This window comes from Hyalella azteca, unplaced genomic scaffold (genome assembly GCF_000764305.2).
Source record: "Hyalella azteca isolate HAZT.00-mixed unplaced genomic scaffold, Hazt_2.0.2 contig2778, whole genome shotgun sequence".
Taxonomy (NCBI): Eukaryota; Metazoa; Arthropoda; class Malacostraca; order Amphipoda; family Hyalellidae; genus Hyalella; species Hyalella azteca.
In genome coordinates, this window is record NW_025933040.1 from 82,216 (window position 1) to 105,598 (window position 23,383).

Genomic DNA, 23,383 nt, shown 5'->3' on the forward strand with positions numbered 1-23,383 from the left:
ATCAGTCATGAATTAATAATTGATGCAATAATTACAAAAATAATTCTTGAAAATTAAAATTAGGCTATCACATCAGAGGAATCACACTCGCTAAATTTACTTTGAACACATTGCTCGAACACAAGTTTCGTCAATGATCCCACAGATGGCGCAGTTCTCTATCAAACGAGGATATTATCACCACGACGTTTCCTTGGTGACTTCAAATTTAGGTAAGTGTTAGCCCCCTACGGCTTTTCATTAGGACCTTTTTGCTCGTGTAAGCCTGTGTGACAATCACAAGGTTAAACTCTAGTCTAGACTAGTGAGTGTTAAGCCCGCCCTCCCGCGTCAACCTGTTACAAATTTGATCACTTGTGCGCAGGCTCAAAAATGGCTGCGCTGCTGCGAGCCATGAAGAAAATCAATATTTATTCTCCTCGCCCCGAAGATTTCAAGCTGGGCTTTAGCAGAGGTCTAAGCTGATTTACTGGGTTTAAAGTTGTTTTTGGTAAGCCCTGTTGTTGTTTTGTACATTAGTGGTTGTGTTTTCGTGTCGGAAACCATGTTGCACCATTGTTTATATCAGCTGAGCTAGAAATATGCGTACGCAGCTCCTGTATGGCATTGCATGATTTTGGACCTGCTCAGTAGTGATGGCAGGCATCTGCTATGCGCCGACATACATGCTGCAATTTTCTTGCCCTGCGCTCTAACACTCTCCCTTTGAATCTTGGAGCTGAAAACTGATGAGCCACCTGTAGGTGTCACGAAGCTCATCTATGTCAATTGAACAAGATTACCGCTAACTGCACTCGAATTAGGTCACGCGCGTATATTAGACTGGGAAACACTTGTTTGCTCTGGTATTTGACATTTTAAGCAGATTTATTCTACTGATTGACGTATCATTTGAATGTTGCCTATCGAACCTGTTATTTCTCAACTTTTTCTCTCATATCGAACCCTTTTCTTCACGTTCTACCTTAGTTTTTACTAATCTTTTCTTATCTACAATTCTACATAGGTCACAGTTGTCAACAGGTAAACTTATAAAGCATTTCTTGTCAGAGTTATTAGTAATATTAGTTATATATGTAACCACAACAGACTACCTAATTAATAACAAATCCATTATGCATAGCCTAGCCTAGTGCAAACAAGAAACTTTTTGTCAACATTCCCTATTGACTAGGCTACCAGCGGCAGCATGAATATACACAAGAACAAGATAAGAGATTGAACAATATCTTGAAGTTGATCAGGAATTGAAAATAAACCACTACCTAAGTCTAATGTGGTTCAATGTTTGCCACTATCATGACAGTCATGACTCATGAGTGACTACAGGCCTACAGCAATCCCTTGATTAACGCGGTTAATAAATCCCTGAGTTTTACCGTGTTAAGCAAAACTGCGCTAATCAAACTTAAGAATATATGGGAATAATTATAATGATTCCTCAAAAATAGCAAAGTTACATAATAATTTTTTTTTCCACTGAAATTCATCATATTTTTTTTCTAAGTATTAGGGGAAATACCTAAATAAAAGAAATGCGAATGAATTAACATTTATTTTTTACTGAAAAACAAATCCAATTTCAATTGCACAGTAGTATTAGATTTCTTTCTCTCCTGCATAATTGTGCGATAGCAATTCACTTGCCTATCCACGTATCCAGGCCATGGCAAACTTTCATGCTTTTTTCTTCATTTGGGTCTACTTCTCTTATGATTTCTTTAGTTTTTTCAATTTCAGTGAGCAATTGAGTTGAAGGCTAACGAGTAACTAGAGCACTGGCATGGCGCAGTTCATAGTTGCAAACCAGTGATTTTTTAGAATCAGTTCATTTTTATTTTTCTCGTTTACTCAAGATTTTAGAAGATTTCTTATGTATGATAATTCTGGTATCCAAGATACTTTACTGCTCTACTTATAGGACTCAAAAATGAACTTGAGGAAGAGTCTAAAAATCTCTGCTTTGCCACTGTGGCGCACTTACTGGCGAACGTTGCCGAACTTGACCATTTGAGTTATGAACGAGACAAGGCGCGGTTAAACCGACTCTGTAGTTAGCACGAGTGCCTACGGAATGGGACCTTATTTAAAGAATTATTGACTGAAATTCATAAAGTAACATTTGGCAAATTTTTCCAAAAGTCGTAACAAAAGTAACAACATAAGATCTAATACAGCAAAAAGTAACACTTTTTGCGGTATTCAAAACCGTGCTAATCAAGGGATTGCTGTATATGCAGTATATGCACTATGGCTATGCAGTCTATGCTGTTATGATAAGTGATAACGCCAACGGCATAACTCTAATACTTCTTTTTGAGATTTGAGTGGTAGGAAAGAATTGACCCCAAAGTCCAAAAAATCACTATTAAATCCTTCTAATATTTTTATGAAAAATATCTTGGATTGTTTTGTAGCTTGCCAGCCTTGTCAGTGGTGACTGAAGTAATGTAGTGGCTTTAGAGTTTAGTCCAGGGGGGCTCCAAATTTTTCAATATGCGGGCAGTGCCACATTATATATTTCCCATATTTATGTGGGCCAAAGGAATAAAAAAAATCAGTGCCAGTAATTTTATTCATTCAAATATTAAAGTATAAACATGGAAAAATTAAACATATCTTTTTAGAAAAAAATCAGGATAAACTAAATAGATGTGGCAAATGATGCTGTTGTTTTGACTTCAAAATGTCATTAAAATCTGGTTTCAGATTAGATGAGCCAATTGTTTGAATTGATTTCAAGTTGTCATCAAATAAATGTGCTTGATAGTTTTATATTATTCACTTTGGAAAATTTTGTTTCACACATGTATGTTGAACCAAAAACAAACACAAAATTACAAGCAAACTTTATCAAATTTGGGAACCGATCTGGCTGCAGGCATTTATAAAACTCAATCAGATTTAAGTCTCTATACTTATCCTTCAGTCTGTCATCTGCCTGCAGATCAATAATTTCCATTTGAAATTGAGTTGGAAGACTTTCAGCATTACAGTTAAATGGATTATAAAAGATCTGTGCTTCCTGAAATGGAAGCAGCAGCAAAGCCCCACTTGGCCTCCATCCCCACAATATACAGTTATACCGTACAGGGCGTACACAACTGATTGGTTGTAATGCATAACACATACCTACCAGTATTAGTATCTGTACATCACAGTATCAAGAAAGAGGAAAACTGACTCGGGCTGAGTGCCACCAGTCAGAAGGCCCCCGCTTTGAATAAGCTGTGATGCCATTTGTACAATAATTATTTATTCATTTCACAACTTCATCCAGCAGGCCGGATTAAATTACGTGGCGGGCCAGATGTGGCCCACACGCCATAGTTTGCAGACCCCTGGTTTAGTCTATGCTCTTTCTATGGTGACTCTGAGTTCAGTATTATCCAACTTAAACCTATATGAATCCAAATTCTGTTGGTGTATGAAATGTTTGTTCATTATGTTTCAAGTCCCTCTAACCCTTAAGTAGGCAGATGTACAAATTTCTTAGTATAAGACAAATGCTAAAGTAAGTGCTGGAGAATATGACCAATTCCAAGATATATTCCCTTTAACTTTTTGAAAACATTTTGAGGCAAATTACACACAAAACCTGTAAACAATATAATCATAATGAGGTTGTAAGGCCTAAAATATATTGTATTGTGTCCATTTTTATGTGTTGCGGGAAGTCAACTCTAATATCAGTCACATTGAAGTTTTTGTCACGAGAAAGCTTTGTTAAGCCTAGTAATAGTGGGTTGGCTTTGTTTCATTGTAGAGCACTGTTAAATGCTTCATGTATATTCTATTAGTGTCATTGTCTGAAAAATTTATCAAATTGGTAATAAAACCAATGGATAATAACTCAAGTGTCAGACGTCATGCGTTTTCTTGCTAACTGCATTTGTGGTGCACTTCTTCAAAAATAGCTCATGCCCTCTCACAGAGTGGTGATCATAATTATTTTTCATGTTTCATACAGTGATTTTTCCCCTTGCCAATCTTGCACATAGTTCTGCAGCTCACTAATGGGAATAGACATCCCTATTTTCTATATCCCTTTGATGCAATTTAAAATAGTGCACTAAATTTCTCTAATTAAAAAAGCTAACAAGTTATAATGAAGTTTGGGCAAAAGTTGAAAATTTTGACCAAAATACTCCATGTACTACACAATAATATATTCATTTAAAAACTATTTTTGATAAACTGTAGAGTAATAGAAGACCATTTGTGGGTTAAGACAGGACCATTTGTGGATTAAGACAGGACCATTTGTGGGTTAAGACAGGACCATTTGTGGGTTAAGACAGGACCATTTGTGGGGTAAGATAGGACCACTTGTGTGGTAAAACAGGATCATTTAGTGGTCCTGTCTTACCCCATGTCTGGTCCTTTTCTACCCAATTTTAGAATACATGTCAGGCAGTGATGGTAGCATGTAGGAATGCCTAGTATGTCTCATAAGTTGCCTATTACTTGAAGTTACCTGCCTACATCCACAAACCTGGCCAAAATTTTTTTTGTCATTAGACAGATCTTATTTCCCAAACAGGGTTAACTATTTTGTGACCCTTCTTTACATAGGTTTTCTTTAAAAATTCACCAGAAATTCATTATTTGCAGAAGAGGGTCGCCACAAACACTGAAATGTTAGGCAATGATTGTTCTAACATATTCTTTTGTAAAATTGAATTCAGTGCAATTAGAATGCACACCATGGGCTGGTCCTTTCTTACCCCATGAAGGGTGTGATCCTGTCTTACCCCATTTGACTACTATATGGTTAATGATTGGCAGAGCACAAAGGCTTGATAACAGAGCCTTGAATGCTAAGTGGGGCCTGACAGAGAGAATTTTGGGATTATTGCCTTAGCTACCATACATTAGAATGCTACCAAGAATTTTTTTTTATCTGAAGAAATTATAAGTTATATTTGAAATATCATTATTAACCAAATATCTCCTAAAGAAATAATTTTCTAAGTTACAAAAAAAAAAACACATTTATTTGAAAAACTCAAGTACAGAAAATAATGTACAAACTATGAAAAGAAAAAAATATGTGTTTTTTCACAATCTTATTTTGTTCTAGTGAATTCACTTGACTCAATTAAAATGGTGCAACATTACAAGCCGTCCTGTAAGCTTACCTACAGAATAAATGCTACATGGCTGCTGATAGGAAGCTTGCAGTTGCAGTGGACAAGGTTGTTGTCAATACTCAATGGCATGTCCATGGATTAGGTAATATCACATCTATTATACGATATTGTATGGATAAGGTAATTTCATGTCAATGTAAAAAAAAGTAAAAATCAAAGAAAATGTCATTTATTCTACATTTACATCATCTGCAAAGGAAGAGGAGTTCAAAGTACTGTTAGTAATAGATGAGGACACTATGCATGCTTCTAACATTGTAAAATTGAGTTTTATTTCAAGTGTCCCTTATGACCCGTTCCCAGGGTTGGTTCAGGAGGCTTTCATTTTGTGTCTGGCATCTAACGAATAGCATATGGAATTTTTCAGAGATGCCATACAATAGCCCTTGCAAATACCTTTAAAATGAGCCCAAACTCATTTATGAAATGTTTCATTGTAGAGAAGTTATGGAAAAATACACAAAACTGTCCCTTATTACCCTGTTTGACGGTATAGAATTGCAAAATTAATGAACAAGTAAATGAAATCTCACCAACATGGCACAGCATACTTGTGATTATGACTCATAGACAGACTCACAAATTTATTGGGCTGTGCTTGCCTTGTTTTCAGGCATGATATAAATGTCAGTTCTGTTGAAAAATATTGTTTTTTAAATGTATGCAACTCTATGAAGTAGCTTGAATAAGCAGCAATATCTGTGTGATGATTACTGTTGGAGCTCTGGTCCACCGTGAAGATGGAATGTAGCTGACAAGATGTTAATTGTTGCTTTTAAATTGCAGATCAAAATGATGAATGGCATGTGTGGCAGCAGTGGTGGTGGTGCTGTCATCATTCGAGCTGTTGAGGGTCGCAGCACTGTTGATGCTTCGTCTGCTCTCTCAGGGCTCACCAGTGACATGTCTGAAAGCATTGTTGCGGAGTCACTTGAGTCTCCCACAGGTGGTCTTTCTCCTTCACAACATGCTCTCTCATCACCACAAAATCTTAGGTGATGAAATTGTCCTATATACATATAAATACCAATATATTTGTTGTTGAAAATTTGTTTAAAATTCACATTTCAAGCAATAATGTAGGTATTGCGCTTAATTTTCACGAAATTCTAAGGTTAGTTTCTCAAATTCATTTTTCTATTTTAACCTAAGCCAAATGAATAGGCTGAAAAAGTATTTTTACCAATTTTATTTTGCTGTTTAATCATGCAGCCAGGCTGAGCCAGCTTAACAAGAGTGTAAACTTAATTTACATAATTAACTTTTGTCCTTGAAACAAATGGCAATAGTAGCAGGAATGGCCGAAGAAATCTGGTCTATTATGAATAGAAGAAGACAGGAAAAACTTATGGCATTTATTATTTTATTTTGCTAGAACTCTAGCAACAGCAACGTTTCTAACTTGCATTCATGTTTGTATTTGTTTATTTTATTGTCTATATGTTCTTGATCAGATAATGTCACTGAACAAACATTTTAATTCTACCGTGAAGAATTCTTAATTAAGAAGAATAGTAAGAATTCTTGTAAAACAATGTCAGAAGATCATGATATGAAAATTTATACCTTCCACTAATCCATCACATGCATTCTGCTTGAAAAAAAAATGTCTTGGGCCTCCAATTGTACCTCTATCTGCATGAACATGAGCTCTATCTTGTGCAAATGAATATTCTCTCTCAAATTCCCTTTAACAATAGCTTTCCAAATTTCCTGAAAGTGTGGCATCTTGCTGAATTTAATTTTTAAATGTATTTTACAATTACTGAAGATTTGATTTTTTCCTTACAATGTTTTCATGGAAAAACTTGCCTTGATGTGCATGAATTCTTCAGCAATATAAAGATTTCACATTAATAATGATCATGATGTTGAGGAAAATAATGAGAGACCCCATTGCAAGAGCATTAATGTTTGTCTTATGACAAAATTTATCATCAACTATTTTCACAATTATCATTTTATTACTCTCCTGAATCTCTGTTAACTTTAAAATCAATTCTTGTCATTTTTAATTGACCAGATTGGACAGTGGCTGTTTCATAACCCTGACTTATTCATAGCAATTGCAGCATACGTTTGTTTTAGTAACATAAATTCACAAGGTATCCTGAATTTATCTGAATTCTGATGCAAATTCCTTTATTTCCAGTGATGATGACGACATGCCTCTGTCACCAGAAAGTTTTGATGACGATGGTGGCTCTTCACCATATTTTTCACCGAACTATGATGACGTGACCGCCCAGTTAGCGGCGGCAGGTGGGTGGGCAGGTGAGATAATACCATGACATACTGAGTCCTGCGCGACGCATGCTTCAGAATTGGGGCTGATGTGGTGATTTCTTCAACTAATTCTCATCTCATGGAGGCTCTGGTGACACACATAACTCTCAGTGCAAACGTTGGCTCATACTTGGTTTCTTTTTTCTGTTATATTAATAATCGATTTTTCCCTGCATTCATTTTGTGTAGAATATAGGGGCTCCTAATGCATGCCCTTGTTGTGTGGTTTTACTTAGTATTTATTATTATTATACGTTATTATTGTTTATAATCTATTAAGCATGGCTTTTTCTTCTTAGCTGTAGATGTTCTAAGATGAAACGGGAGAAATTTATGTTGAGAAAATCATGATATTATTGAATACTTCATACTACCCGAGAACATAAAATTTTAACGTGATTTACAGCATGAATGCCTGAACCAGAAATTCTTACAATGCAAGAGACCAGCACAGATATAATGTTTCAGTGATAACGTACTCAGCAAGTCATTTTGCACTACAATCAATCACTTATGGCTTAAGTGGTATTTGCCAGTGCCACTGAGCATTGGAGCAAGCTGCCAGACCCGCAACATTCAGTTTCATTAATATCTGATTTTTTTATGATATACTCATTTATGGTCGTGGATAAATTTATTTCATAATTTTCGTAAGGTTTTTATTTCACACTGCATTGTATTATTCAATTGCAGACAAATCCCCTATTATATTTCACTTAAAAAAAGTATTATGAGCCAATAACAATATCAGGATATTTCATTTGTTAATTTTTTTTTGCTGTGGAGCTGATAGCTTCATCATTATTCGATTATTTTCTGCTATGTAATTTTGCTGCGTCAGCTTCGGTGTAGCGCTCAGTGAAGGCTCACTTCAAATAACCACTAAAATAAACTAGCAGCTTATTGCGTGGGAGATAGTAATGTTGAAATTTCAAGACATTCTATCATTTCTATGTTATAGTCATTTTGTTGGCACTACATAGTTTATGCATTACTAAAGAGTGAATGTGCTGATCTCACTCATTCGTGCAGTTTTTTTTTTCTTTTGTTGCTTCTCTAATTTGACTCAAGTGATCCTTGACTCAAGGCCCTGGAAAATTTTTGATCACAGTAAAAATTATTACTGAATAAATTATAAATTATACCTTTTCGTCTTATTTAAACTATACATTAAATTACCTAAAGAAGTTTTATGAATCCCAGCCTTATACTGTGCTAAGAATTATTTTTTTAAATAATATCTACTTGAAATTTGTCTGAATTTTATTTCTTTATATTTATGTTATAAGAAATTGTGTTATGAAAATTTTTGAATTTGCAGTATTTTTTGTTGATTTTTTGTTGATAATTTATATAAACATATTTTGCCTGCGAGTGTTCTGGCTTTTCAAATAATTTTCTAGTTCCTGTTCCCCCAGCATAAAATTTTCCCTGTGCTATTTATTTGTCTGATGGCTATCCTTATAACTTATTCATTAAATTATTGCATGCTTTTCTTCATGAATTGCAAGGTGATTTATGTTGTTCAAGTTCAATTTTTATAAGGTCAAGGTTGGCGACTGTAATTCACAATCTGTGTTTTCATTCTGAGAATTGAATTGGTTAATGAGATTTGAAAGCTTTTCGTGATATGGATTTCTAAAGTAATGCATCTTGAAATTTAAAAAAAAATAATCATTCTGTAAATTTTCTTTGTGTCATTTTTTTCTGGATCTCCCAACAATCTTCATTTGTTCAATAGATAATAGAATATGAGATAGAACCGTCAGCTTTGCTATTTGCAATGATATATTGTATTTGATTTATAGTGTTTCCTGCAACCCCTATTTAATAAATTGCTGTTTTGTATGTTGTTCAAGTTCAATTTTTATAAGGTCAAGGAAAAGCCTGGAATTAACATGTATCTGTGTTGCTGATCCAACGTCGTTTGTTGGCAACTGTAATTCACAATCTGTGTTTTCAGTCTGAGAATTGAATTGGTTAATGAGATTTGAAAGCTTTTTGTGATTAGGATTTCTAAAGTAGTGCATCTTGGAGTTTCATGAAAATAATCATTCTGTGAATTTTCACTGTGACATTTTTCTCTGGATCACCCAACAACCTTCATTTGTTCAATAGATTATAGAATATGAGATAGAACCATCAGCTTTGCTATTTGCAATGATATATTGTATTTGATTTATAGTGTTTCCTGCAACCCCTATTTAATAAATTGCTGTTTTGTTTTATTTATTGGTTTGTGAATGATGATTTTATTCATTACAGATTTTTTATGTTTGAGTTGCGAGTAACAAAGCCCTGCAACGTAGTCACTAAGGCTTGTGTGTGTAACCCTTGTAGTGCCGTTGTGACCTGATTTTACGATCAGTTCTCTATATAACTCCGCAAAAAAGCATTTCTGCTGATCATATTGAGAAAATTTATTCATGAGCTCACCCAAAAAAAAAAGATTCTTTCAAATAACAGAAGAGCAATTCAAAGAAATTACCACGTCAGGCTCATATTCATGAAGCAGTTTTAAGGCCATTTCTAATAAAAATTTTGTCTTTCTCCCTTTTCCTGCCTCTTTATTATTTTATTTATTTATTTTACACTATTGCTTTCATATTGACCCGCCTCATCCCAATCTTCTCAAATTCTCTTATTATTTTACCATAAATTTCCATGCCAACTCTTGCTTGTGCTGGAAAACCCTTCTATTTTCTTTAAAAACTTATTTCCAAATTATTCAATTTTGTTTTTTTCTGCTTCCTTCTTGCCTGCGTTTCCCGTTTGGTTGAGGCTATGCAGGACCTGTGGGTGTGGCCGCTGCTGCCGCTATCGCCTCAGCCAAGAAGCGCAAGAAGCATCACTGTTTTGAACTCAATCCTTCCATTAGGAAGCGACAACAGACCAGGCTACTCAGGAAATTAAAGGTGTGTATGATACAACTTCTGTTCTGGATATATGGAATGGGTGTACCATAAGGTTGCGCTTAGTTGTTAGGCCAGCCTGCACCTAGAACAATTTACAAAGACTGGACAGTTACATTACGAATCATTCAAGAAGACTGCGCAATTTAATTATGAATAATTTATGAATACTGGCAGTTCCATTACAAATGAATAACTGCTACAAAAATTTTAATTCTAACAAATTTGTAACTAAGACCCAGCAGCTCCATTACTAATCTGTTACCAAGCTTTGGCAGTTTCATTAGGAATAAAGCATGAAATGTGGCCATTTATTATGAATCATTTACAAAGACCGTGTACTTCCATTACAAATAAGGTACAAAGACTGGGCGGCTTCATTACGAAACATTCACAAAAATTGAGCAGTTCAATTATGAATCAGTTACAAAAGTCTGGAAAGCTTCATTACATGTGTATTATCTGAAAACTTTTTATATGAAGTTTTTATGTGAGTGACTATTGAGCAGCTCACCATCGATGAGTACTCAACACGCGTGGGACAACAAGCGGTGGTGTTGGTGGCAACACCCAGCAAGTCCGGCAACAACTTCAAGTGCTTTGGTGCCAAACCCTTAGAAGATGTTGTAAGTTCCATCACTATGCTCTGATTTGCTTCATTTGTGATTGGTTATAGAGAGGTATTTAAGATACCGGCATCTTTGATAAATACGCACCAGTCATATGGCTGAAGGTTTTGTGTCAGACTCAGATCTTGTTAAATTTTACTTCTGACTCGTGTTTATTCTTGTTCCAGTGCATATTTTGTGCAAGATCTGCAAAAATTTTGTACGCTGTGTAAGTAATCCAACTCCAGTTAAAGTTGATCATCCGCATGAGGATATATAATCATTATCGGACTAAATAATCTCAGACTTTCAAATATGATTGGTGTAGAATGTGATTTTATGATGAATGACCAAGTCTAAACTGGCATGTTTCATCCTCGGATTGTCACGTCTAAGCTGGCATATTTTGCCTCTAGATGTTCATGTCAAAGCTTCCCCATAGTTTTACTCCACGTGGTCATGTCAGAGATACTGTATTTTTCCCGCAGATGGGATATCAGAGCTGCCATATTTTCCCCACAGATGGTCATGTCAGAGTTGGCATATTTCGCCTCCCGATAATCGCGTCTAAGCTTCTTTATTTTCTTCCCAGATCAAGTCACTGCGGCAGATGATCATGTCAGAGCTGGAGACCGCCCTGGCCCTGCAGGCGCCCCCGCCGCCTCAGGAGGACCCGTCGCTGTACGAACTGCCGCCCCTCGTCATCGACGGCATCCCCACGCCCGTTGAGAAGATGACCCAGGCACAGCTCAGGGCTTTTATTCCCCTAATGCTTAAATATTCCACAGGCAAGTGTTCAATATTCAAGTAAACTAGTTTAAATCCAATTTGAACATGAAATTGGGCTGTATTCTCTGCTTGGCTAGGTATGCGAGTGAAGTATGATAGAACTCCTATTCAAAATACTGTGCATTTCGGTGCAGAATAAATTAGATATTCTTCAAGTCTATTGAAATAATATCTCGTGTTTACAGGGAGAGGGAAGCCAGGCTGGGGCAGAGACACCACTCGTCCAGCTTGGTGGCCTAGAGAAGTTCCGTGGGCCAACGTCAGGATGGATGCAAGATCAGAAGATCAGAAACACAAGGTGAGCGGTAAAGACCTCTTGATGAATAATTTAGTCTATAATATTAAGCTATTTTTTCATCTTAAAAGCCGAATGAACAACATGAGATATAAATGTTTCATATTTCCTCAGATCATAAATAAATAGTAGCTCTATAATAATGCAAAGTCGATTTGCCTTATTTTTATTATGTTTACTAATAGCTACGGTATTCGGTGTAAACTGCAGGAAGTTTTTTTATCCAACTTGTCAATATACTTTCCTTTCAAAAAATATTCTTGCTGCCGATCTCAGTGGTTCTTGTGTTTCAGATATCTTGGACTACAGCATTGCGGCAAGTTGTGATTAATTGTTACAAATACCACGGCAGAGACGACCTGCTCCCTGCATTTGTGGAGGACGATGAAAAGAGCCAAGTAAGTGCTGTCAACTTTTATGTCCCGTGTTCCGATTATGAAGCGATGTTTCTCTTACAGTCATGACGTTAGCATTCTACTGAATGACGAAAAAATTTCGGTAGCAGCATGGACTGCGTAGTTTAGGTTAGGGTGCGTCATTTCTGAAAGTGGCAATGATTTTTTTCTATAAAGTTCACAGCTGGTGCCAGCCAAAGGTTTTTGAATCTCAGGGTAGCATTTGTCTTGGTGGCCACGGCCCTGATGGGGAGGTGGAACGAGTAGTGAGTGTCTCAAGTGACTTCTAGGCTTTTGTTCAGAGGGGTGAAGTCACTGCAGAGCGCTGCAAAAGTATGCGTGCGCGATTGAAGTGTGTCGGGGCATACGTTCTAGGATCCTAACTGCATGGCAGAGAAGGGAGATTTGGCTTAGTCTAGGTGATGATTATAGAGTTCGTCCATCTGACCTGAATTTATTGTATTATAAAATCTGTTTTATTTTGTTTTGCAGGGCATGACTGGTGATATAAACTTGATGAACAGCAGCGTCCTCACAGCGAGCGTGGTGCAGGGTGGCAATTCTAATGTATGTTCCGTCAGTGGTGGCAACACTTCAGATAACTCTGGCACAACTATATTTTCTGGGCCCATAGTGCAAACTGTGAGCAATCACGACGGCACTGTGAGCATCATACAAGTGGACCCCAACAACCCAGTCATACATTTGCCGGACGGCACCACGGCACAAGTTCAGGGCATAGCGCACGTGAGGCTTATATAATAACTTTACACGTTTATATAAACTATAGCTCTTTCTTAATCTCGAGACTCTGGGATTAATCCACCATGTTTTTTATGAGCAAGTTTGACATGAAAGTTAAATTTTGACACTTTTTCTTGGGGTTTTCAGCTGGATCGGGATTTAACTATGATAAGCAATTTTCATAGTACCTAATGAATATGCAAATTTCTGTCATATCCTGGTATTAAAATCGAATTGGAATATTTTTTGGTTGTGGCAGGCAATCATTTTATTCGATTTAGGAAGATGACATAAGGTCATTCAGCTTCTTTACATAATGATTACTCTGTTGTGGTTTTTCTTTATTTCTGATAATGTTTGGAAAACGATTTGCACGATATTATGTACATGTTTTCTCAAATATATGTGGCATAATTTAAAGGAATTTTAAAATATTTATCATTCACATGTATAATTTTAATAAGAGCAGTAAGAATGCATTCATTTCATAATTTATCGTGCATGGAAGGCATCCATGGAAGGAATAAAAGCATTCATAGCTCACAGATGTTTCAATTCATGCCCCTTGCGCCAGGTGACCGGTGACGGAGGGGATAGCGACGGGGGCATGCAGACCGTGTCGCTGGACCTCAACCAACACACCACCGAGGCCACCATCGGCCAAGACGGGTCCATCATCATCACCGGCGTCGACGGCACGCAGAGTGAGTCAGCAGAGTGACGTGAGCGGCGGGTAGGGTAACTGGGCACTGAGTGATTGTCTGGGGCACGCATGTTGATAGAGTGAGTCGGCAGAGTGACGTGAGCGGCGGGTAGGGTAACTGGGCACTGAGTGATAGTGTGGGGCACGCATGTTGATAGAGTGAGTCCGCAGAGTGACGTGAGCGGCGGGTAGGGTAACTGGGCACTGAGAGATAGTGTGGGGCACGCATGTTGATAGTGTGTCGGCAGGCTGGCTTGAGTAGCGGGTAGGGTATGCATCGATTACATGTCTAGAACGCGGGTGTTGATGGAATGATCGAGATAGTTACCTAGTTCTCGGATGTTGTTAGTACTGTGATCTAGGTACTATAGTGTGATCTAGGTACTGATATTAATAGTCTTCTAAATTTAGTGATCTAGACGTCCACAGGGCATTTTTGGTAAGCGTATCGAGCACTTACTTCTTGTCCAGATTATCAATTGGTCTATAAGGATTGAATTAAATTGTCCTGAAAGCTGTTGTTTATTTCAGTCCCGGTGAGCGTGTCGGGCGCTTACTGCTCGTCCTCGCTGTCAGGCATGATCAGCGTGCCTCTCTACCACACCGTCGTGGCCAACATCCACGGCTCCGACGGCCAACCCTTGCACGTTGTTACGCCTAATGATGAGCATCTATTCGACTGTTAGCATTTTATCTCTCGGTGATGCATAGTTTCCTTTCATTTTTCATCCAAAGTGCGCTTATTTGCTCAGGTACCGAAGCTCGAGCCTGGCCTGGATGGTGGTGGACTGAGCGGCGTGGAGGTGGCCACGCTGAACACGTCCCTAGACGGCAACATAATAGCGACGACAAGCGGCCATCACACCATTGACGATGACGACGGCAACAAACAACAGCGCACACACGCCATACACGTCGTGCAGCACAAGGGGCACAACTAGCCGGCACCTCGCATTACATGTCATGGTGACACGTCTGCGGTTGTGTTGAAACATATTAAACTATGCAACACGTCTGCTGTTTGATCGGCATCAACAGGCTTATTAAGTGTCGTCTTAATTTAAGAACAACCAGCACGACACATCTACAGCCTGCATGACACATCAACAGTCTACACGACACATCAACAGTCTGCACGACACATCAACAGCCTGCACGACACATCATCAACAGCCTGCACGACACATCATCAACAGCCTGTACGACACATCAACAGCCTGCACGACACATCAACAGTCTGCATGATGCATCTTCTCTCGCGACAATTAATTGTCTTGATGACATATCTAGTCATTAGAATACTTCGACCATCGGGATATTACGTGAACAATTGCTGCACACACGGTCACGTATCAGCACTCATGGTCTGTTATGATCGCGTATACTTATTGACGAGAGCGTTGCTGCAAATGGCCAGTGGCATTGAACCCTATTTCGTCGGCAAAAATGCTTTGCTGCTTCTGATGCAGCCTCGAAATTGCGATGTAGCTGCTCAGAAAACTTCAGCCAGCCCAACCCTATTGTGAAGCATCCTATTGACATTGTCTTTTTGTGGCTTGTACACTAAACCACTAACAGGCTCACTGTTTAAAGCCAAGACTCTAAGCTTCCTTCAATGTGCTGTGAGATCGCTGGGTTCGCACCTCGGCATCTGGTTTATCGACTTGACTGTCATATTTACAATTCTTGAATCTATCAATTTGAACGGTAATAATTTGTATTCAATTTATTTTTTGCAATTTCCGTTTTTTTTATCCCACTGACTTGTTTCTTATGATTTCAATTTCGTGAAAACAATATAGTTAAAGTTTCAAATTTAATGATTTGCCCGGCCTAAGCTAACATGCGTGCAATAACATCAGTCGGGTGCTCCGGGTTTCTTTTGCTCATTTGAACTTCTTGCCACAGACTGCATTTTCTATCGCCTCGGAACTTGTATCTCGTTGGTGACACTGATGATATAGTACGTCAGAAGCTGTTCGGTAGCTCCGCTTGCTGGGATATTGTTCTGTAGCTGTTGGATCTATGAGCTTAATTCCATCCAATCTAGCTAATTATATAATTTGAATTTATTATTCAAATATGAAAATTGAGATCGAACAAAAATTATTAGAATGTGTGGATCAACTTCCACCTTGTTGTGCGTATCTGCTTATTTTCTCGAGTATCTGTGTCTACTTATTGCATTGGGCGAACGCTTTCAATAGTTTTGGTATCAGGTGAGGTTCCTATGGCTATCTCTATCTGACTTTAGTGAAATTTGCTGCGGATTTAAAGGCGTATACACTCATTTTTCTTGAGTTCCGTACTATCGCAAGAGTATACTTAAGCCTTTGTTTACAAATACATTACCGGTCATCAGTGCTATTTCATGGAACATAGTTATCAGTAGAACTGAGGTTGGAATTAATTCTACTGGGCTTGATGTAGACTAATGACTTGGTAGCCTAATTCTACTTGGAATTAATCTACTTCATTAATTCTGGTAGCAACAACACTCAGTCTTGAAAAGCAACTCTGGTCACTATTTGATGTCTAAAATTACGCAAAACTCAATTGTTTTCAGTATATTTATTTTTCAAATTTTAGCGAGAAGGTAACTTTGAATTGACGCATTAATTTTGCGGACAATTCACGAAGTGACTTGATTCATTGCCGCATCTCAGTAAAATTTTCTTTTCTCTGTAGAATCTCGCATTATTTTACTTTTAATTGAAAAGCTTGCAGTGTCGTGGCAAAAGTAAGCAGATAATTTGTAATTTTGTGTAATCACTTTGTGTACCATGATTTCACGAATAATGTACGGAGCGGCCATTGAATCTCTCGGCGAATTTCTCACCAAAGCTCCCATCACACCTACCGATTTTCCCACCCGGAGCTGTGCGAGGTCAGCTCTCGACTTCAAACTTCTGTACTCTTCTGTGCTACGGGCGATGTACTCTCTCTATCTCCAGCTCGTCAATTCAATTTTGATGCCCTATATTCCAAGCGCTGTTATTTTAGCGACGATGAACCCAAGAAATAATTACACCAAAGCCACTTGATATCGAAGCATTTTTGCTTTCTTACACCAAACGCCGTCATTGTGCATTTGTTCAGAATCCTGACAAGCCCAGTTGTATTTATACAGTTATGAAAGGTTAAGTTTGTCACCAAATTATTTATTTTGGACAATTGTTACAAAGGTACCACCCTTCTCTCATTGTAAGAACCACCGCAGCCCCGCGTCAGTTATAGCGCGTTTAGTAGTTACCCACTGTGTTAATTTGTTACCATTTAGTTGATTCGGAGGTGAGAGTTAATGATCAGTGTTAGGTTCATACTATATTAGTGACATGTCACTCGTTAACTTCCTTTGTTATGCCTTTGTTTAGACTACCCAGTTGATATGTTACGTTACTGAGTAGTGTGCTCGCTGCTTGGCAGTGCACTTGCTACTCTTTGCTACCTGTGATTCTTTTAACATATATTGAATTTTATTTACTCTCTAATTACTACGCTTACTCGTAAATTATGTATTTATATTGAGATAGATACAGAGTTTTGTGGCGTCACCTTGCTACCTTTCTTGCAACTTGAACTCGTATCTTCGAAGAAACTTTTTTTCAAAGTTGCTTTACTTTGTGCTGCATATTTTTATGATATTTTTGAGTTGTAATCAGATTCAATATTACATACAATCAAACCAGTTGAAGAACCGTTGATTGTTCATTATTTAAGTTAACGCAATTGTTCACACATAATCGGCATTATTTCCTTCATATCATGTTGTTTACAAGGGCATTATTATTTAAATTTGTTAAGTAACCTAATACATTCGCTATGAAGAGTGAAAAACCTTAATACGTGGAACTACATGCAACTTCATATCACTGATGCAAGTTCGGCAGCTCGCTTTGAAATTTCCCCATATCAGAGCTGCAGCCATTAATTAATAATAATTTTTATTACCACAAAACCATTAAATTAACATGAGTTAATTTGATGAGCATCTGTTCATATCCTGGGTGATACAGTGATCGTGTAGAGTAGACGAACGTATTCCGTCGCTCTAATATCAGACACGTCGTTCAGATTTCCAATGCTAATTCTTATGGAATGTTATTCATTTGAATCGCAATTTCCTGATGACGGTTTGCCAGCCATGGCAAACCGATATCTTAACATCGCTAGACTCTCAACCTGCATGAGTATGAAAATTTCTTATTCCTCATGTTTTCTGTAGTCAGTCGACTGGCCCATCATTCCATGACTCATGCTGTATAATTCAAATTTCTCTATGTAGTAATCGTGCTATTATGAGAGCGAAGCCCTAGTAAAGATTTATCGTGTCTTAACGTCTACATGTTTGAGAAAAGTGGAGAGAAAACTCGGACAACGGTAAAAAGTATTTGAGTATATGTTTACTGTCACCGGTGTCGGGTTTCGAATTCATTTGCGACGTAGAATTCCTTAACTCCAGCGCGTCTGTTTTGAGACGTTGTGTATATTTTTAAGGATGTTTCAGTACAAATTTGTAGATATAAGTAATTATTCTTCTCCGTGTCTCGTGCGAAACTTGAGCTCAAAGTAAACTTGCAGTTCGAGACCTAATAAACATATGAAAAATACTTGTATTTCGTCGTACGTGTGGTTGGCGAACAGTACTAGACTTTGACATTGTAATACGGCAAAATAAACACGAAAATTGCCCTCATATTTATAATTCGAAGATAACGGTTTCCAGTGATTCTATACAAAGACAATAGGATGAAAAATCAAATTTACACAAACGGAGTGCATAAATTATTTCGAGATCCAAAAGAAATTCTGACGTAAACAGTTCATATGATGTCGAAGGATGTGATCAACGTGCCAAATCCGGACTACGTCCGAATTACTTGGCTGATTCTGTATAGTTTTTCACTATTCGCTATTGTAAATAATCTGTAAATCGTCATCCACTAAGTCAGTCACTTGAGACTTGAATGATACGTTGAATTCATCCTGTTATTTTTTTGTCTCATGTTCAGCGATGCGTTGAGGTATGTGCCATTTTTTTTCAGGGATCTTTCGTTTAAATACAATTGAAGAGGCTTAATGATTACCAAAGGTTGAAGTAAGGCTTTTGTTTATTCTTTTCCTAACTCATCAGTCGTCATTGTCAGGAGTAAGTTGTGCATTTAATCTTATTGGGATACTCGTGTCATGTTTGCTTTTGTCATTTTCTCGTAGTAAGCATTAGAAGCTGTACTCCCCAACACTTGACGTAACTCCTAATCATCTCCCATATGTTATCCACCTACTAACTGTTCCCAAACCTCGTGTCGAAATTCTCCAACACATGTCGATACCCCGCCTATGTTCGAAGTAACCATCACGTCCGCCAGTTCCAGAGTATTCCATCAACCCACTAGCTTGAAACCTAGTTCAGTTTGTAGTACATGTACGCCATTATCCATTTATCTATATTGAATTACTACAGAAAATAGCTGGTGTTAAGGCAGCAATTTTGCAGAGCAAAAGTCGTTATTCTTCACCGATTTCAGTGCATTTATGATATTAGGAGTTTTCTTGTATTCAAGGTTATTTTAGTCGAGGATGTTGGAGATAAATACTTGAAACGTCGTGAACTGACCTGAAGATGCAGCTTAGCTGTTCTCATATGTATGTGTACTCTCAATCTTCAGGGGTTTATGCAGATGTTGATTCAGCCGTGTCATTATCGTTGCGTGTAAATATAATTATTGTTTTTGTTGGCCGTTTCATATTCCTATGAAGGAAAGAATCTTCATAATTTTTTACTTAAAAATGAGAGTTTGGTTCTCCATGTGCCACAGCGTGTCTTAGAAATGGTTTAGGAATCACTACCATGGACTTCTTGGGCCTACCTCGTATTTTATTTCTCCGACCAGCCGACTTACTGTATCGGGACTAATGTTAATTGGGAACGAGATCCGATAATAAATAAAATTTCAATTTATGATTTTTAATTGATTAGATTAAATTGAATGTCTATTTGCTGAACTTGGCTAGCGCGCTTAAGGCTCTTCAAGAAGTATGCACTGCCCTACACGGGTAGGGTAGTGACTAAAGGTTTTTAGGCTGAAGAGCCAGCTCTTCTGGATCCATCGGAGTAGTAGTCTAGTATCTGGTGGTTGGTCAGGCCCGCCTTACTTCGGCAGACCTTCCCACACCCCTCATATCTGCACACCCAGTAATTCATTCTTCTAACATTCCTGTCCAGTTTAGCCACATTTGCATCCCAAGCGTACTCAAGCCCTTTCTGACATTCCCACTCATACAAATGCTCCATGCGTTCTTTCACCATGCCCTTCCATCCATCCCTATCTCTGCTCAGCCGCTCCACATCAGGCCAGTCCACTCCCGCTTCCTTCAACATCCGCTTCCAGTACAAGAAAGTCTTCCTCTTACGCCTTTTCATCTTCCCGAAACCTTCCAACTTCTCATACCATCCTAGCACCATCGCTTTCGTCAGCCTCTCATTTCCCATTCTCATTACATGCCCCACTCGCTCCAACACACGCTTCTCAATCTTCCATCTCACACTCTTTACACTCAAACACTTCCTCACATCCCACATGTTCACTCCTCTCGCTTGCATTTGCCTCAGTGGCTGGCCATTCCGATCACTCCACACGTATCTATAACACTTATCCATCCACTTTTGCAACCGATTCATATCCTTTACATACCACACTCTCGCCTGGCAATCATACAGCAGACTACTCTCCACACATGCCTCCACCACCCTCGCCTGACACTTCTTAGACATTCTCGACCCTTTCAACCACCCTTTCACTCTCCACCACAAACTTCCAACTCTCTTGGTCCTGCCCAGTCAATCACCAATGTGGGAAACGAGGTCGATTAGTGTGGGTTACTGCATATCGCGGAAGATCCGACCACTCGAAGATTTAGAAGTCGAGTTTCCCTGAATAATCTATGCAGGTGCATGGCGAACTCTCAACTGTGGGTTTATCGTTGCAGATCGAAGTATCTCAATGTGGGCAACTTTACAGAGCAAACCGAAAAAAGTCATGCGCTAACATGTCGGTTGGCTATTCAATCTAATAAAATAATGAATCTGAAATTGAGATGCATTTTAAAATTATGATTGCCCAGTTAAAATTGTGTTCAAAGTTGTGTTCAATCTAGTTTAAGTGATAGATTGCGCTATTTCGGGTCCATTTCTGATGTCAGTTACGATTATTATACCACGTAATTATTTTAATACTTTGAAATACGTAAGTGTTTAATTAGCTTTCCCAGTTTGTACGCTTCCGCAAAGTGGAACGTTCAAGTCTTAATGTTACCTTACCTTAATGATGTTCAGGAAATATCGATTAGTTTGTCTGAAATTTTTTTTCTAGCGTGAGTGTAAAGAAAACGTTTTTTCATATGCAACTGCGTGTTATATTAATTATGACAAATTTGCCTCAATTTTTTTAAATAAATTGCGATGCAAATTGATCAGCTCTTTTTTAAAATTTATATAAACTAGAGAACTAACTTGTAAATAAATTGAGGAAATACGGAAGTAACTGCGTTTCGCTTGCCCGAAAATAAAAAAAGTGGCAAGAGAAACGGTGCTTGTCTGTTTCCTTTATTGAACGATATTGATAACGAACATTTTTACTCAATCTAATACGAAAAAAATTCTTTTTTCGAATGAATATAAACCGCGTTCATTCCTCTAAAATGAATATAAATGAATAATCTTCAAACAGTTCCACCACAAATGTGGGCTATTCCTCGATTTATCAGACGATTGCAAGCCATTCGTTTCGTAGTTACAGTATGTAGTTGATAGAGCTCGCTTTGAGGAGGTGCCATGGTGATCAACTTGGCTGAGGCGTGGGCTTCGGGCGCGTAATTTCAACGTTCGAACCTCGGAGCGGCAGTCGACGTTTATCCGGTAAGAGAACTTAACGGTGAAATACTTGTAACTTCTCTGCATTATTAGTAATTGAATTTGTTAGATTGTAATTGATATTGCAAGTGTATATACGATGTAAATGTTTGACAGCGATGACTATGTAATATGACTCGTCATAGTAAATAGTAACGGAGTCGGTGATCTCGGAAAAAGAGAGAGAAAAAACAGTTTTAAATTTGTTTTCGCATAGTCGACAAACGGTCAAACTCAACTGCCGGGCATTTGGCAATTAAAATGGATTAGACATCGACAGAGCTGGGCAGCGCTACTTTGAAATGTAGCGGCGCTACCGTTACCACTACACGCTCTAAATGAAGCGGGCGATACCGCAACCGCTACACCCACTAGATTGTAGCGAGCGCTACCTCTACCGCTACAGTATAAGATGTAGCGCCGCTACAACGGCCAAAATTATTGGAAATCTCTAAATATTTATTGTTCTTACTTTAATCTACCAATCTAAAAAAGTATCCACATATACATATAAAAAATTAGTATTTTATTTCTATATACATGTGGATTATTTTTGTGATTGGTATATTAAAGTAGACATCCATGTAGAGAAAGTGAAACATAAAAATAACTGTGTAAAAATAACTAAGCAAACTGAAACATGAAAAATACCTGTAAGTGGTACCTGGTAACAACTTAACATGTAACAACTAACATGTTGACAATAGTAACAGGCTGAGGTTGACAACAACACCGAAATCTTTCGTAGTTTTATTCCGGAATTTATATTATTTATGTATCATGCTGGTTTTTAAATAATATTTAATACTATTAAGTAAAAGCTAAAGGCTTTATCTATAAATGTAGCGGTAGCGCTGTAGCGGCAAAACCTCGTATCGCTACTTAAATATGTAGCGGGCGCTACCGCTACCTTGCCTTAAATGTAGCGCCGCTACCGCTACATGTAACGCGATACTGCCCACCTCTGGACATCGATTAATGTAGATTCGACGTATATCAATGATGATTTGACATCGATTAATGATGATCCGACTATAGCTACTGTAGATATGGCATCGTTCGATGCAGATTATATTCGACTCAACAAATTATCAGGTGCAGAAACTCCGAAGATCTTCACCGAATCGGCATAGAAAGCTCCTCTTTAATCGGTGCTGCGCCCCGCGACATAGCTCTCCTACTTATCGACTCCAAATTGGGTTTGGCCTTCGTCGATCGAGCAGGAATCTGCATCAATATTCTTGATCGAACCACATCAGTCTCCGTCGATCGATCAAGACCTGATTGACTAGGGGATGGTGGGAGCGACTGCATGCACACCTCCTCATACGACGCCAGGCGGGTAACTGAGGTGCACCTCAAGCAGACACTCAATTTAAAGTGCTCGCAGCAAATTTCCTCCTATTCTATTTGTTAAAGAACTCCCCCACTCCCTCCCTTTCATGATTTGTCGTGAAGGCATAAATCAACGTAGAGAGATGGTAATGGTACCGTTGAGATAGGGCAGAATGAATGAAGATGAGACTAAAAACCGGAAAAGCCAAATCCGAAAACTTTAGGCTAAACCCCCCTTATAAAACACTTGA

At 38.1% G+C, this 23,383-nt stretch overlaps 1 protein-coding gene across 1 annotated transcript; it reads left to right on the plus strand.

Moving 5' to 3' along the window:
- The first annotated feature begins 359 nt into the window (after positions 1-359).
- Positions 360-15,635, plus strand: LOC108664800 (DNA-binding protein P3A2). The gene is made up of 12 exons (XM_047885695.1): positions 360-490; positions 5,940-6,148; positions 7,306-7,427; positions 10,230-10,354; positions 10,861-10,977; positions 11,552-11,747; positions 11,934-12,046; positions 12,337-12,441; positions 12,931-13,185; positions 13,757-13,886; positions 14,417-14,545; positions 14,630-15,635. The coding sequence occupies exons 2-12, from the start codon at positions 5,946-5,948 to the stop codon at positions 14,824-14,826; spliced, it is 1,692 nt and encodes a 563-aa protein (XP_047741651.1). The 5' UTR covers positions 360-490; positions 5,940-5,945; the 3' UTR covers positions 14,827-15,635.
- The last annotated feature ends 7,748 nt before the right edge of the window (positions 15,636-23,383 follow it).